The 15,168-nt window shown below is 51.2% G+C and overlaps 3 protein-coding genes across 3 annotated transcripts in view; all 3 read right to left on the bottom strand.

The window, feature by feature from the left end:
- LOC124478177 (cytochrome P450 11B, mitochondrial) overlaps positions 1-2,140 on the bottom strand; it is a 5,424-nt gene extending 3,284 nt beyond the window's left edge. The window contains 3 exon segments of the mRNA XM_047036362.1: positions 573-787; positions 1,677-1,832; positions 2,023-2,140. Coding sequence (XP_046892318.1) covers positions 573-787; positions 1,677-1,832; positions 2,023-2,060 — 409 coding nt within the window. The 5' untranslated portion in view covers positions 2,061-2,140.
- Positions 2,141-2,844: 704 nt separating this feature from the next.
- LOC124478184 (complexin-3-like) lies at positions 2,845-4,826 on the bottom strand. The gene is made up of 3 exons (XM_047036376.1): positions 4,573-4,826; positions 4,113-4,200; positions 2,845-3,844 (listed from the first exon to the last, which is right to left on the bottom strand). Exons 1-3 carry the CDS (start codon positions 4,797-4,799, stop codon positions 3,620-3,622), a joined length of 540 nt encoding a protein of 179 aa, XP_046892332.1. The 5' UTR covers positions 4,800-4,826; the 3' UTR covers positions 2,845-3,619.
- Positions 4,827-8,941: 4,115 nt separating this feature from the next.
- On the bottom strand, positions 8,942-14,435 carry LOC124477388 (dual specificity protein kinase CLK2-like). The gene is given in 13 exon segments (XM_047035121.1): positions 8,942-9,477; positions 9,479-9,507; positions 9,700-9,803; positions 10,385-10,464; positions 10,577-10,659; positions 11,026-11,091; positions 11,094-11,154; positions 11,271-11,365; positions 11,545-11,711; positions 12,044-12,160; positions 12,291-12,357; positions 12,653-12,743; positions 13,724-14,435. Coding segments are annotated over 13 exon segments (1,212 nt in total). The 5' UTR covers positions 13,790-14,435; the 3' UTR covers positions 8,942-9,291.
- Between the last annotated feature and the right edge of the window lie 733 nt (positions 14,436-15,168).

A 15,168-nucleotide genomic window follows, 5' to 3' on the forward strand; every position in this document is an offset into this window, starting at 1 on the left:
CAGTGTGCTGAACCTCAACCTAAAGGACCTCCTGTGTGCTTTGGATAAACCATCTGCCGAAGTGAATATATTGATAAAAAAGGTTTTATAACAGGAGGTAGCAGTAAAGGATGACGGTGTGTGAGTGGTTGGTTACAGACTGTGTGGTCTGTGCGTGTGAGTAGGGGGAGGAGAGAGAGGGTGAGGGATATGGAGTGAAGGCTCTTGATCAGCTGTGCCCTTGATCTTGGAGGTTTGTCTGACGCCGCGTCCCATCACAGAACACGTCAGCCTCCATGACTCAGCCTGTCTGAACGTGGCAGAGGACCTGATGGGGTTTGAACGATGACTAAGGAAGACTCCTGTCTCATTTGTTCAAAGCTGCACTTGTGTTGAGGGCCAATCGGCATGATTAAAGGGAAAACTTGACAGAACGCGCACCACACAGGTACACACAGGCATGCTCCTCTCACACAAGCATGAACACACACACACACACACAATCACACGCTAAACCTCCCAGTGAAAGCGACACCACAGATGCTGTGTTTTAACTGTCGACCCTCTCGGATTAAAAAACGTTGACCTCTGACCTTCCAGAGCGAAGCGGAAGAGGTCAGGGCTGGGGTCGAAGGTCAGGCTGCGTTGGCCCTCTGGCCCCGCCCCCTCCCTCTCCACCCTGGTCTGCAGCAGGCGGCAGAAGTCGCTGGCCACCTCGTCCAGCAGGGGCAGGAAGCGTCTCACGGCAACGCTCGTCATCACCTCCCTGTTGAGCAGGAGGCGGTCGGCACGCCACTCCGCCCCGTTCCTGGAGGGTGTGTGTGTGTGTGTGGGTGTGTGTGTGTGTGTGTGTGGGGAGGGAGGGGGGACGGGCCAGGTTCAGGTTCAGTCAGAGCAGCAGGCTCACATACAGTATTGAAGACACCACACGATTTAGATGCGCACGCGCACACGCACACACACACACAGACAGAGAGAGACCTACTTGAGGAAGACCCCACAAACACAGAGAGAGAGAGAGACCTACTTGAGGAAGACCCCACACACACACACAGAGAGAGAGAGAGACCTACTTGAGGAAGACCCCACACACACACACAGAGAGAGAGAGAGACCTACTTGAGGAAGACCCCACACACACAGAGAGAGAGAGACCTACTTGAGGAAGACCCCACATACACACAGAGAGAGAGACCTACTTGAGGAAGACCCCACATAAACACAGAGAGAGAGAGACCTACTTGAGGAAGACCCCACAAACACAGAGAGAGAGACTTACTTGAGGAAGACCACACACAGAGAGAGAGAGAGACCTACTTGAGGAAGACCACACACACAGAGAGAGAGACCTACTTGAGGAAGACCCCACACACACAGAGAGAGAGAGACCTACTTGAGAAAGACCCCACACACAGAGAGAGAGAGACTTACTTGAGGAAGACCACACAGAGAGAGAGAGAGACCTACTTGAGGAAGACCACACACAGAGAGAGAGAGAGACCTACTTGAGGAAGACCCCACAAACACAGAGAGAGAGAGACCTACTTGAGGAAGACCCCACAAACACAGAGAGAGACCTACTTGAGAAAGACCCCACACACACACAGAGAGAGAGACCTACTTGAGGAAGACCCCACAAACACAGAGAGAGACCTACTTGAGGAAGACCCCACAAACACAGAGAGAGAGAGACCTACTTGAGGAAGACCCCCTTGCTGTGCTGTCGTATCTCTCGGTGTGTGGCCCAGGGCTGCAGGGTCATCCTTCGGGGGTGCAGGCCCTCAGAGCGGAACAGCTCGCTGATGTCAGCTGGGAGCAGGATGTTCACACTGCTCTGAGTGCCCAGACACTCCCTGGACCACACACACACGCTGAATGTACACAACAACACTACACACACACACTGACCACCATGCACATGCACTGAACTCAAAGCACACTTGTACTTGTACTGAATCATTTCTCATGATCTGGACCACACTTTCTACGGCTATACAGAAAAGGATCGTTGACACGAACACGCGTGTTGGTGCAGGCGTGTACCTGTAGATGGGTCCCAGGGTGTTGAATGTTCTCTCCATGTGTTTGTGCAGCTGAGTGAAGCGATCCTCTCTCCAGAAGCGGAGCAGGTTCAGCCACCCGCTGCTGCCTGTGTGGGGGATCTCCTCGAAGCCCCGCACCCCTCCGCCCGCTCCCCTCTGCCCGCCCTGCTCCACCCCTCGCCCCGCCAGCGCCCCCGCCCCCCCAGCCGACACACACAGCCCCCGCTGGGGGGCCTGCCGGCCCGCCAAACTCACAGACACACACGTCCCCTGGATCCACATGGTACGGCCAGAAGATGAGGTTCTTAGGCTCTCTTCTTCAGAATATTCCTCCTTCCTTCCCCCGCTCCATCCCTCTCTCTCTCTCCCTCCCTCTCGTTGCTATCCACCCCCCCCCCCCTCCCTGACTGTCCTTCACCTATCACAAAGCTGATAGAGGTGAGGATTTATTTCTCTAGGGGTCAGAGTTCAAGAGAACCACAACAGAGCCAAAATGTCACACTGTCTAGAGTTAACAGACACACACACACATCCTAACACAGACCCATACACAACACAAACACACACTCAGCAAGGATAACTTTTTGTGGATGTTGGAAGAAAACTTAATCTTTAATAAAGAACACATCTTTTACAACTAAAAATTTACTTTGTTTTAGCATGACAACTTTGAACAAAAACTAGATAGAAACACGTTGAAAGAAGTAAAGATAAAGTAACATTTTGGGCTCATGTAAAAAAAAAACTGAATTCCAAGATTTTTCACCAAGACAGAGAAAAGAGACAGGAAGACTAGCATATTTTCTGTAAAACATAAAAAACGATTTCAAGCTATCATGTCACACATTCTCACATCAGTGGAACGTGCAACACCCTGAGATTCCTTCCTGTGTGTGGGGACCCCCTAACCAGGCAGACTAAGGACAAGGGGGACCCACCGGTTCAGTCTGCTAGGTCCAGTACAGAACAGTACAGTCCAGTACAGAACAGTACAGTACAGAACAGTACAGAACAGTCCTAACAGTGACTACGAGAGTGTTCCACTACGAGAGACATTATCACAACATGACACCATCCTCCCCTTGTCATCCTCACAGATCTGTGTTTGGCCAATTAGGAATAGACAGATCTGTGTTTGGCCAATCAGGAAGAGACAGATCTGTGTTCGGCCAATCAGGAAGAGACAGATCTGTGTTCGGCCAATCAGGAAGAGACAGATCTGTGTTCGGCCAATCAGGAAGAGACGAAGGGTTGGTGAGACAAACGGGCACAGATGTGGATCTCTTAAGTCTCGTTTATTCTGAACACTCCTTCCCTGCAGAAGCTGCTCCGCTACAGTGTGCCATGTGATGCATCACTTCAGGCCCGTCAGCTGAAACACCCTGCACCACACGACACACTGCACACTGCACACTGCACACTGCACACTGCACACTACACACTGCACAATGCACACTACACAATGCACACTGCACACTACACACTACAGCATAGCACACCCAATGGTTGAGGCATCAGAAGAGATTCAGATACCAGTAAGACACAGAAAAAGAACACGTTTTAAAGGATGAAGCATGATGATTCAAATCGCGCCCCGATCACATGACTTTGCAGGATTCTGGATTGGCTGGCGTCGAGGTGGGTGTCTTGCTGGGCTTGCTCCCTGTGACCACCCCCCTGTTGAACCTCAGACCTTGGAACGCGCTGAGCAGGCCGGAGCCTTTGTCCTTGGTCTTGGTTGTGGGATGTACCATTTTGGCCAGCTGTGGGGGGAGCACAAGCTTTCCTCCAACTGCTCTCCTGTGGCTGGCGTCCTTACAGTTCTAGTGGAGGGTGGAGGGAAACAGGAAGCGAGGAGATGAGATCCCTCGTGTTGGACAAAGGGAGCAGCCTTAAGTACGAACCCATCAGGAGCATACCACATCTTGCAGAATAAAACCATCCCATTCTCTTAATTTCTCTTCATGTATATAGAGATCAACATAAACATGTGTGTAGCTTCCTATTCTGTCTTCTTCGCTTTCTAATTGTGTGCGCACACACACACACACACACACACACACACACACACACACACACACACACACTGACCTTTGAGAGTTGGTATTTCTTCCTGAAGTGAGCCCTCATGGTCGCTCTCTCTGCGTTCTTCTGTGCATTCAGCACCTCTCTGAGCTTCCTGTAGAGAACACAGAGACACCCAGAAACACACAGTCATCCTGAATCCATGCACACTCTACAACGCACGAGTCAGAAGAGTGGGTTAAATGTGTATTCCCTCAATACAACTCATAGAATCTGAAGTGAAATGGTTACCTATGGTGGCAAGTGTCTCAGTGCAAAGTGAACAGTGGGATTAACGTGCTGTGTCATTGTGATGAAATACAAAAAGTGCCAAATACATATATCCTTTGTCTTAATATTCAAAATAATTTGTTTGAGAAATAAAAGTACTTCTCTACTCTCTACTTCTCTAAAGGCCAAGACGTAGTGTGTTGTTTGTGATGCCCTGTCGGGCCTCTCTCCCTAACCACATGGCCGTGTCACTCACCTCTCCTTCTCCATGTCAGCCAGGTAAGAGCACGGGGGTTCCCAGGGGAGGCCCGACTGAGAGGGGGCACCCTGGCCCCCCCTGCCCCTTCGCCCACCTCGTCCTCCTCCTCCGAACCTGCTCCTCCTCACCCTGCTGCCCCACGTCCCTCCCTCCTTCACCCCTGACACACAGCCGCTCAGCATCTTGATGGGAACCTTCAGAGATCTCTTCACCACAGAGCTCATGCTGTCTGGCCCCACAGTCTGAGGGCGTGTCAGCGAGCACATTCACCCCCCCGCCGGACCTGAGGTCTGTATTACAAGTGTTATTTTACCCTCAGTAGCATCCCAGGGTACACGGCTTTGTTGATTTCCTGTGTAGGAAGTTATTCCTATGGATGATCTTGTGAAACAAACACACACGTGTTTGTTGACTTGCAGACTGCTGGGTTGTTTGTCTGTGGTGACTCAGGGGTGGAGATCTGGAAGGACAAGGACACAGACAGTCACAGCTTAAACACACACACTCACACACACACACACACACACACACACAGATCCCAGATCCCAGATCTTAATTGAGTCACGGAGACATAGATAGAAGGTAATGGAGCGGCTGGTGAAAAAACAGACACACACACACACAGACACACACACACACAGACACACACACACACAGACACACACACACACACAGACACACACAGACACACACACACACACACACACACACTGACACACACACACAGACACACACAGACACACATACTGACACACACACACACAGACACACACACACAGACACACACACAGACACACACACACACAGACACACACACACACACACACACACAGAGAAGCCTCCCCTACCAAGGCAGCCTCCACAGGTCCAAGGCTCAAGCAGACAGGTTCTTAGGGCTCCTATCAGATTCCATACAGGCTAAATCCTTGGTCAGCTTCCCCCAAAAGCACAGAGCCAAAGAAAAATACATCAAACTAACAGCTCTCCTCTGTTCCTCTGTTCCTCTGTTCCTCTGTTCCTCTGTTCCTCTGTTTCTCTGTTCCTCTGTTCCTCTGTATCTCACCTCCTCTTCTGATGACATGTCCTCTTACTCACGAGCAAGTGCCGGTCGACTTACCTGAGGATTACCAAAGGGTTCACCTCTCCCCTCCCCTCCTCTTTCTACCCCATCCTCTCCCCTCCCCAACCCCCACACCTCCCCGCCCCCCATAGATTACCGTGGCAAAGCCTTAACGAGCCTGAATGTGGTTAGCAGCAGTAGGAGCGAGCCTAATGACTCACACAGGTGGAGGGAGACTTAGCGAGGCACAACAGCTGATGTCATGCTGGGTTACAACCCCCTCCACCCCCTGCCCCCCCCCGCCCCCCTGCCCCCTGGAGAGGAAGCAGGCTTTCAGACATGTCCCCCTCCACCCCCTGCCTCCAATGCTAGGCACTGCATAACATGAATACAGTCTTTTCCAGCACGATTCTGCAGTTTAGGATATCTTTCTCCCTGTCTGGCCAAGGCGGTGCTATAAGAGCAGATCTGAGAACTGCGCTGGTCCTGCCCTCCATCCTCAACCAGAAGTAATCTGACCTGAGGTCAGTCCGTGCGGCCCGGGCGCTGGAGGTTTGAGGCTGGGCAGATGGGCTGGAGGTCTTCAGTGGATATTCATCAGTCAGGATAATGAGGACGGATGGAGAGAGGGGAAAGCCTCCTGGAGAGGGAGAAGGAGAGGGGAGAGAGGGAGGGGAAAGCCTCCTGGAGAGGGAGAAGGAGAGGGGAGAGAGGGAGGGGAAAGCCTCCTGGAGAGGGAGAAGGAGAGGGGAGGGAGGGGGACAGTAATACCTGGCATGTGTGCTCATGACACAGTCCTCACACACACACACACACACACACACACAACATCTATCATCACTGCTTTCTTCTTTGGCCCCTCTCTCTGTCTGGCCTTGGTTTCTGACAGGTGAGGACAACATTTACGCCTTAACGAGATTCTGGAGGGAGGGTGCCAGCCAGCTGACCTACTGACTGACAGGAGGCAGGAGGCAGGAGGGAGGCAGGAGGCTGGAGGGAGGCAGGAGGGAGGCAGGAGGAGGCAGGAGGAGGCAGGAGGGAGGCAGGAGGCAGGAGGCTGGAGGGAGGCTGCCTGCCAGCTGACCTACTGACCCCAGATCTGAGGTCAGATGAGGCTGCCATGGTCCTCTCTTCCCACGGGAGGGGAGGCAGGAGGCTGACAGGAGGCTGACAGGAGGCAGGAAGAGGCAGGAGGCAGGAGGCAGGAAGAGGCAGGAGGCTGACAGAAGGCAGGAGGCTGACAGGAGGCAGGAAGAGGCAGGAGGCTGACAGGAGGCTGACAGGAGGCAGGAGGCTGACAGGAGGCAGGAGGCTGACAGGAGGCAGGAGGGAGGCAGGAGGCTGACAGGAGGCAGGAAGAGGCAGGAGGCTGACAGGAGGCAGGAAGAGGCAGGAGGCTGACAGGAGGCAGGAAGAGGCAGGAGGCTGACAGGAGGCAGGAAGAGGCAGGAGGCTGACAGGAGGCAGGAAGAGGCAGGAGGCAGGAGGAGGCAGGAGGCTTTTCCAGCCATTGAGGGATCAAAGAAAAGGGTCATTGGCACAATGATGTTTAATGATTATTTAACCCAAACACCCCAAAGCAAAGGACTTGTACAGAGAAGAATGTGTTTGAATTTGAGGTACAGTAGATGTGTGTGTACACGGAACCATTTAACCATTTGGAGCTACTTAAAGGATTCCCCAGTGGATCAGGTGGATCAGGTGGATCAGGTGGATCAGGTGGATCAGGTGGATCAGGGTCTGTCATCTGAAGGGCAGCCAGCGTGACCCCACACACACACACACACACACACTATATTCCAAAATATTTAGAAAAAAAAGTCCTCTCCTTTCACTGTGTGGAAAAATAGCTTATAAGGAAACAAAAATACACTACGAAAGGTTTTCAAATAATTGTTTTTAGAAAGAAAAGTCAAAAGGTTGAAAGAAAATGTTCAAAAAAAGTTTCTAAACAGAAGTTTGCATCAATGACGAGTACTTCATGAGGACTCTACTGTACTCTACTGTACTCTGCTGTACTCTACTGTACTCTACTGTACTCTGCTTTCATCTACTCTGTTATCTATCAGTGTGTACAATGGAAGACTACAACAGGTGATCAAACTTAGTGTAGCGACAGTCTCTCTCTTTGTAAGGGACTGTACTCATTTAGCAGCCTGACCCAGACTCTCCACCCCCTGCAGCTCACGTCTCTCTCTGCTCTCACTGCAGCCTCATTCAGTCACCTTAACACCCTCGCACTGCCTTGGAGACTGAGATTACAGTCAGTAATGACAGGAGGATGAAGCACACACACACATGCATATTAATGCACACACACACATCCTCACACACACACACGGAAAATAGGCTTTTTCAGACATGCAGTGACTAAGCTTCAGCGACTCCAAGCAGTCTGTCAGACCTGCCAAGGCTGAACAAATAAAACCCTCACCTCTTCTCTCTCTCCCTCAACTCTTCTCTCTCTCCCTCACCTCTCTTCTCTCTCTCCCTCACCTCTCTCTCTCACCTTTCTCTCTCTCCCTCACCTCTTCTCTCTCTCCCTCAACTCTCTTTCTCTCCCTCACCTCTTCTCTCTCTCCCTCACCTCTCTCTCTCTCCCTCACCTCTCTTCTCTCTCTCCCTCACCTCTCTCTCTCTCCCTCACCTCTCTCTCTCTCCCTCACCTCTCTCTCCCTCACCTCTCTCTCTCTCCCTCACCTCTCTTCTCTCTCTATCCCACCTCCTTGCGCGCACACACACACACACACACACACACACACACACACACACACACACACACACACACACACACACGCTCTGATACTGTACTGCATTCACTTAAGCTCTGCCAAGACACCAGTGCGAGTAAACAGTAACATAATAAACTCTGTTTAATAAATGGTGTTATGACGCTACTGTAGACACAGAAAGGAGAGGTTGACCACAAACATAAGGATCATCGATACATAACAGTCAACATTTCCAGCTTCACAGTTCTGTCCCTGACAAAGTATGTTCCACCAAATGAATCCCCAGTCATGGATGTATGTGTGTGGTGTGGTGTGTGTGTGTGGTGTGTGTGGTGTGCGGTGTGTGGTTGCTTGTGTGTGGTGTGTGTGCGTGTGTGTGTGGTGTGTGTGTGTGGTGTGTATGTATGTGTGTGTGTGGTGTGTGTGTGTGTGTGTGTGGTGTGTGTGTGTGTGTGTGTGTGGTGTATGTGTGTGTGTGGTGTGTGTGTGTATGTGTGTGTGTGTGTGTGTGGTGTGTGTGTGTGGTGGTGTGTGTGGTGTGAGTGTGGTGTGTGTGGGTGTGTGTGTGTGGTGTGTGTGGTGTGTGTGTGTGTGTGTGTGTGTGTGTGTGTGTGTGTGGTGTGTGTGTGTGCTCCAGCAGGATCAAGGTCAGGCTCTGTCAAGTGAGAGTGGAACCTCGGCTCATCGCACCCGCGCACTCGCTTCCATCCAATCAGGATTCTCAATTTATTCTCACAGCAATTTTGATTGGCCGTTGGTGACTGTCAAACAATGTCTTCAAATGATTATCCTCCCTTTGCTGTTCAGTAATGAATCCCACGCCGGGGAGAAAAGAGGGATGGGTGAAGAGGTAGATAGAAGAAGGAAACACTTGGTTTCAGGGAGTCCACATATCAGCTAACATGTCCACAGCCAAACTAGGGGTCAAAGGTCAGAAGAGCCAAGGTGCCGCCGGGTCATGTGCTGATGTCCGGGCTGTTTGTCCCAGACGTGGCTTCGTCTGACCTCCTGGAGGGGCAGGAAGAAGGGGTGACGGAGGGCGGAGGACAGGGGGAGACGTCTGGAGGGCTCGTACGCCAACATCCTCTCCAACAGATCCAACAACTGATGGGTGCTCTATACCCTTCGACAGCTGGTATTCTGAGAGAGAGTCAGAGACAGAGAGAGTCAGAGAGAGAGAGTCGGAGAGAGCGAGAGAGAGCGAGAGCGAGAGAGAGAGAGGAGGTAACCTTTCATGGAAGCAACACCTGATGAAGTCCCTTCAGAGACGCCGTTAGGACTTGTGTTGTGTGTAGAGTGTGTGCTGTGTCCTGCATGTGCTGTGTTCGTGACTCACCCTCAGTGGTTTGCATTTCTCTTTGACATATTTCCCTTCCTTGGAGTTCTCGTTCCAGTTCAGCCTCCCTCGGGTGAAGAGTTTCTGCTTCCCGTTAGCCCTGAGATGACATCACACATCTGAGGTCTGGATCGGGGCTCTGTGTCAGGATGTGCTTCGTGATGACAATATGGAGTGTGTGAGAGAATGATATATAGACAGAGAAAGGGAGAGAGAGACAGAGAGACAGAGAAAGGGAGGGAAAGAGGGAGAGAGAGAGAGAGAGAGAGAGAGAGAGAGAGAGAGAGAGAGAGAGAGTCAGAGAGAGACAGAGAGACAGACAGAGAGACAGAGAGAGACAGAGAGAGACAGAGAGAGAGAGAGACAGAGAGAGAGACAGAGAGAGACAGAGAGAGACAGAGAGAGAGACAGAGAGAGACAGAGAGAGAGACAGACAGAGAGAGAGACAGAGAGAGAGACAGAGAGAGACAGAGAGAGACAGACAGACAGAGAGAGAGAGAGAGAGAGACAGAGAGAGTCAGAGAGAGAGAGACAGAGAGAGAGAGAGAGAGAGAGACAGAGAGAGACAGAGGGAGAGAGACAGGGAGGGAAAGAGGGAGAGAGAGAGAGAGAGAGAGAGAGAGACACAGAGAGAGACAGAGAGAGAGCGACAGACAGAGACAGAGAGTCAGAGTGTCTGACCTGCTCCTAGGTATCATCCTGATAGGTAGCGGTCCATGTATTCTCTCCATCATTGCCAGGTGCTCAATATTGTCATGAGTCTGACAAACAAAACGACACAGCAGAGATCAATGCAACACACACACACACACACACAGATATACACACGTAGAGATGTAGACACACAAGCATGCAGGTCCACACACACTGTACCTGATACATGGTGAAACCTTGGTAATATTCAAACAGAATGCAGCCTAAACTCCAGACATCACAGGGCTGCTTCCAGCCCAGCTCTGCAGGGGAGACACCACTCACCACTGATTATCCACTTACAGCAGAGACATCTCAAGGAGCCAGAGCTCTCTCCTCTCCTCTCCCCTCCTCTCCCCTCCCCTCCCCTCCCCTCCCCTCCCCTCCCCTCCCCTCCTCTCCCCTCTCCTTTCCTCTCCCCTCCCTCCTCCTCTTCCTTCCCTCCCTCCCCCCTCCCCCCCTCTCCTCTCCTCTCCCTCCCCTCTCCTCCTCTGCTCTCCCTCCCCTCTCCTCCTCCCCTCTCCTCTCCCCTCCCCTCCCCCTGGTCCCTTCCTCCTCTTTGTTGACCTTAAACCCAGTTGTAGCTGCCCCCATGGTGTCCCCCCTCCTCCCCTGTGATGAGGTTGTACCCAGGATGACCTCAGGGGCGCGGTAGTGGCGGGTGGATATGACCACAGAGTGATGCTCCTGGTCGATGTGGCGCTGCCAAAGTCCACCACCCTCACCGAGGTGTCCCTCACCCTCCTCTCCTCACACTTCTGTCCGGGGGGGGGGGGGGGGGGGGGGGGGGGGTGCAGGTACAGGCAGGCGGATGGGCGAGTCAGATTCCTATTGGTGTTTACGAGAATTTGACAACCCCCCCTCCCCCAGATACCTTCTCAGCGTTGTACAAGACAGTGTAGTCAGAGTTCACAAAGAGGATGTTTTCTGGTTTTAGGTCTGTGTGAGTCAGATTGTTGTCATGGAGAACTGCAGAAGAGGAGGAGGAATATAATGAGGATAAGCAGGGGGGGGGGGTGAGAGATATTGAGAGAGGCACACAAACAGAGAGAGAGAGAGAGCAACGTGAGGTAATGGAACGAGGCAGCGCCCCCCTCTGGCCATGTTGGTGAAATGTGGTTTGAGGGGAACTTGGAATAGTCTCTCACAGTTGATGGCTTTGCAGATCTGGTAGGCCATGTGACGTATGTGGGCCATGGGATAGGGCAGAAAGTTGTTCTGCTTCAGGAAGTCGAAGGTGCTGAGGGCCAGAAGCTCGAAGGAGATGCACATGTGTCCGTGGAAGTCGAACCAGTCCAGCATCCGGACACACAGACTAGAGGAGGGGGGGGACGTCTTAGTCAACATGGGCCACGGGACTTTTTGAAAACATCAGATTCAGATTCAGGAAAACCAACATACTTACTCACACATTAGGGTTCACGGTTCAAATTCGGTTTCAATTCCATAAATTCTAAATAAAATCACAAATGTTTTACAATTAAGACGGGGAACGTCAAATGCAAGTTTTCAGTGCAGGTTTTTGAAATGGTTTGCTCACTTTTGACTTGTTCACTTAATGAATTTACGGAATTGAAACTAAATGGACCTCAGCCATGACATGTACACACTGACACACGTCAACACTACACACTACACACTACACACTGTTTGTTGTGTGGGTCTTTCTCCTGGATGGTCTCCAGAGCATGGATCTCCAGTTTGGCAGCTTCCCTGTACTTCTCCATGTTTTTGATGATCTTCAGAGCTATACAAGACCCACCCCTGGATCACACACACACTCACACAGATGAATGCACACACACACGTTAACCAAATCCACAGAAAGACCGTAAAGCCTATATGTTCAAACCTGTGAATGGTGGTCATACTCTGTGTGTTTGATCTGAAGTACCTTTCATGATCCACACACTGAATGACCTTGCCGAAGGTGCCCTCCCCTAGCGTGCTAACAACTTCATCTGTAGAGGTACACAGAGAGGTAGAGAGAGGTAGAGAGAGAGAGAGATAGAGGTAGAGAGAGGTAGAGAGAGAGGTAGAGAGAGAGAGAGAGAGAGAGAGAGAGAGAGAGAGAGAAAGAGAGAGAGAGAGAGAGAGAGAAGGCTGATGTTACCAGGGTTAAGCATGAGACAGGGAGCTAAAGTGTGAGGAGTTAGTATGTGAGGAGTTAGTGTGTGAGGAGTTAGTGTGTGAGGAGTTAGTGTGTGAAGAGTTAGTATGTGAGGAGATAAGGTGTGAGGCATAAGGATGGCCTACATCTTTCCTGCAGGAGATCTCCAGGCTGGTACACCAGGTGACCTTTCTCTCTGTCGCTCCCCTTCCTGCCTGGTCCCTCACGGCTGCGCCGCTGAGGATTATGGGTAAAGAGACAGAACAAAAACATGTGAGTTACTCTGCCCTCAGCCCCTCCCCTCTCCCTATCATAGACCAATCAGATGCCTTAGCCCCTCCCTTCTCCCTATCATAGACCATTCAGATGCCCCCAGCCCCTCCCTTCTCCCCATCATAGACCAATCAGATGCTGAGATTAGAAAGACAGTCGGCCATCTGACCCCAGTACTGACAGGGCAGAACTGACCGACAAACCCTCACAATAACACACTCACACAGACACACAAGCTAACAGACACACACAGTGAAGGATCGGCACACTTTAACGAGAAATAATATTGTTGATTTTATCTTTTCATCAGTTTTTTTGGAAACACTGTTGACATGTTTTGTCCAGTTGATTCCCCCTCTGCTCCAGACCTCCTCTGCTGGGTCTGAGGAGGGTTCATCACACGTCAAGTGATTGCTTAGTTCGCTAAGCGCTGCTCTCTATTTCCATCCACATTCTAAAACTGTTATTAATATCAGGAGCTGACTGCTGAGAACACACAGCCTCCAGGGTGGCTTGAAGAGTCACACACACGTACACACACACACGCACACACACACGCACACACACAGCCTGTGAGAGAGAAGATCTCAGGTAGGTGGAGAGTTGGGTTGCGTGGAGAAATCTATCCTCACACAGAGTACCGAAGCAGCCAGAGAGCCCTGAACCAGAGAGCCCTGAACCAGAGAGCCCTGAACCAGAGAGCCCTGAACCAGAGAGCCCTGAACCTCAACCCAACAGGAGTAAGGCACAGCAACCAGCACCACAGCAAAACTGACATCAACACAGAGCTGAGGGGAGGAGGAGAGGGGGGGAGGAGAGGGGTAAGGTGGGTGAGGGGAGGAGGAGAGGGGGGGTGGAGAGGGGTAAGGTGGGTGAGGGGAGGAGGGGGGGGGGCAGGTAAGGAGAGCAGACAGCAGGACAGAGAGGTGTAGGTGGGTACTCACAGAAAAGCAGAGGCATAAACAGTCCAGACATCTCTTATAGACCGAGTACAACTCTGTCTTCCCCATGACTCACGAGAGAGAGACACAGAGAGAGAGAGACAGAGATAGAGAGATGAATCAGAGTTCAAGCTGAGAAGACACCATTGAGAGAGAAAGACATTAGTGAGACCAAGATGAGAGAAACCTGAGAGAAAGGGTGAGGTTGGGGGTAGAAGAGAGTGAAGGCAGATGAGAGGCAGAGCGAGGGTAGAAGAGAGCGAAGGCAGATGAGAGGCAGAGCGAGGGTAGAAGAGAGCGAAGGCAGATGAGAGGCAGAGCGAGGGTAGAAGAGAGCGAAGGCAGATGAGAGGCAGAGCGAGGGTAGAAGAGAGCGAAGGCAGATGAGAGGCAGAGCGAGGGTAGAAGAGAGCGAAGGCAGATGAGAGGCAGAGCGAGGGTAGCCAACAGAGAAGGAGGGGACTCAGCACACCGACAGAGAGGCAGAGACAGAGAGAGACAGAGAGAGACAGAGAGAGACAGAGAGAGACAGAGAGAGAGAACTGGAAAGACTACAACATGGAGCACAAAACAACCTTCAAAAAAGAAAAAAAAAAAACTGGCAAAGTAAAGAGAGTGAAAAGGCCAAAGCAGCAGACAGACGCCCAGCCAGAGCGGAGGAGAAGGTAAGCTACATGAGAGGGACAGAGGAGGGAGAAAGTGAGCCAGAGAGAGAGCAGGGACAAACACTAATAATAACCCCCCTTGGTCCCACCCTGTCTTGGGAACTTCCTGGAGAATCAAGACGTGGTGCTGGGGGGGGGGGGGGGTAGGAGGAGGAGGAGGAGGGGGGGGGGCATCCAGTTTCCCCCTCTTCCCCCCTCCTCCAGTCACCTCCTTAACCCTGCTACTCTCTGACGCTTTCCTTCACACCTCTCCTTACCAGGGTCCATACACTGGGTAATCCAAACCTGGCAACCGCATAATCCAAACCTGGCAACCGCATGGTCCCAACATGGCAACCGCAGGAGTCGTGACCCAAACCTGGCAACCTTGTGACCTCCATGCTTGACAAGACACACGGCTGCACAGTTTTGTCTCAACTTTATTGAGTAGGAGGGAAACGCTGTCAAGTGCAACACACAAACAAGTAGGTCAAAAGGGTCCTCTGCATAAACAGATCCTGGTCAAGATTAAATACAAGATAAAATAGCAATTTATGAAGTAGGCACCTAAAAACATTCAATGTTTTAATTCAACTTCCCTAACTCCTTTTGGTCATGTCATAACATATAAAATGTGTATAAAATGTTTCCTTAACCTTTAAAATGTAGAGAAAATACATTAACAGTTGATATTTGTTGTTTCAAACAAACAATGGAAAGTCAAAAATGTCATATAAAAGTTTCATTAAAAAAAAAGAGAAAACGCTCAAGAAATGGTGGTAAACTGGTCAGTGTGGAATCCTA

Source organism: Hypomesus transpacificus, chromosome 2, assembly GCF_021917145.1.
Source record: "Hypomesus transpacificus isolate Combined female chromosome 2, fHypTra1, whole genome shotgun sequence".
NCBI lineage: Eukaryota > Metazoa > Chordata > Actinopteri > Osmeriformes > Osmeridae > Hypomesus > Hypomesus transpacificus.

Bases quoted from the DNA above. Each gene is read 5' to 3' on its own strand.
- LOC124478184 (XM_047036376.1), bottom strand. From the start codon at position 4,799: ATGAGCTCTGTGGTGAAGAGATCTCTGAAGGTTCCCATCAAGATGCTG. The intron at 4,201-4,572 runs GTGAGTGACACG...TGTTCTCTACAG, and splicing joins GCTGACATGGAGAAGGAGAG to GAAGCTCAGAGAGGTGCTGA. The intron at 3,845-4,112 runs GTCAGTGTGTGT...ACCCTCCACTAG, and splicing joins AGAAATACCAACTCTCAAAG to AACTGTAAGGACGCCAGCCA.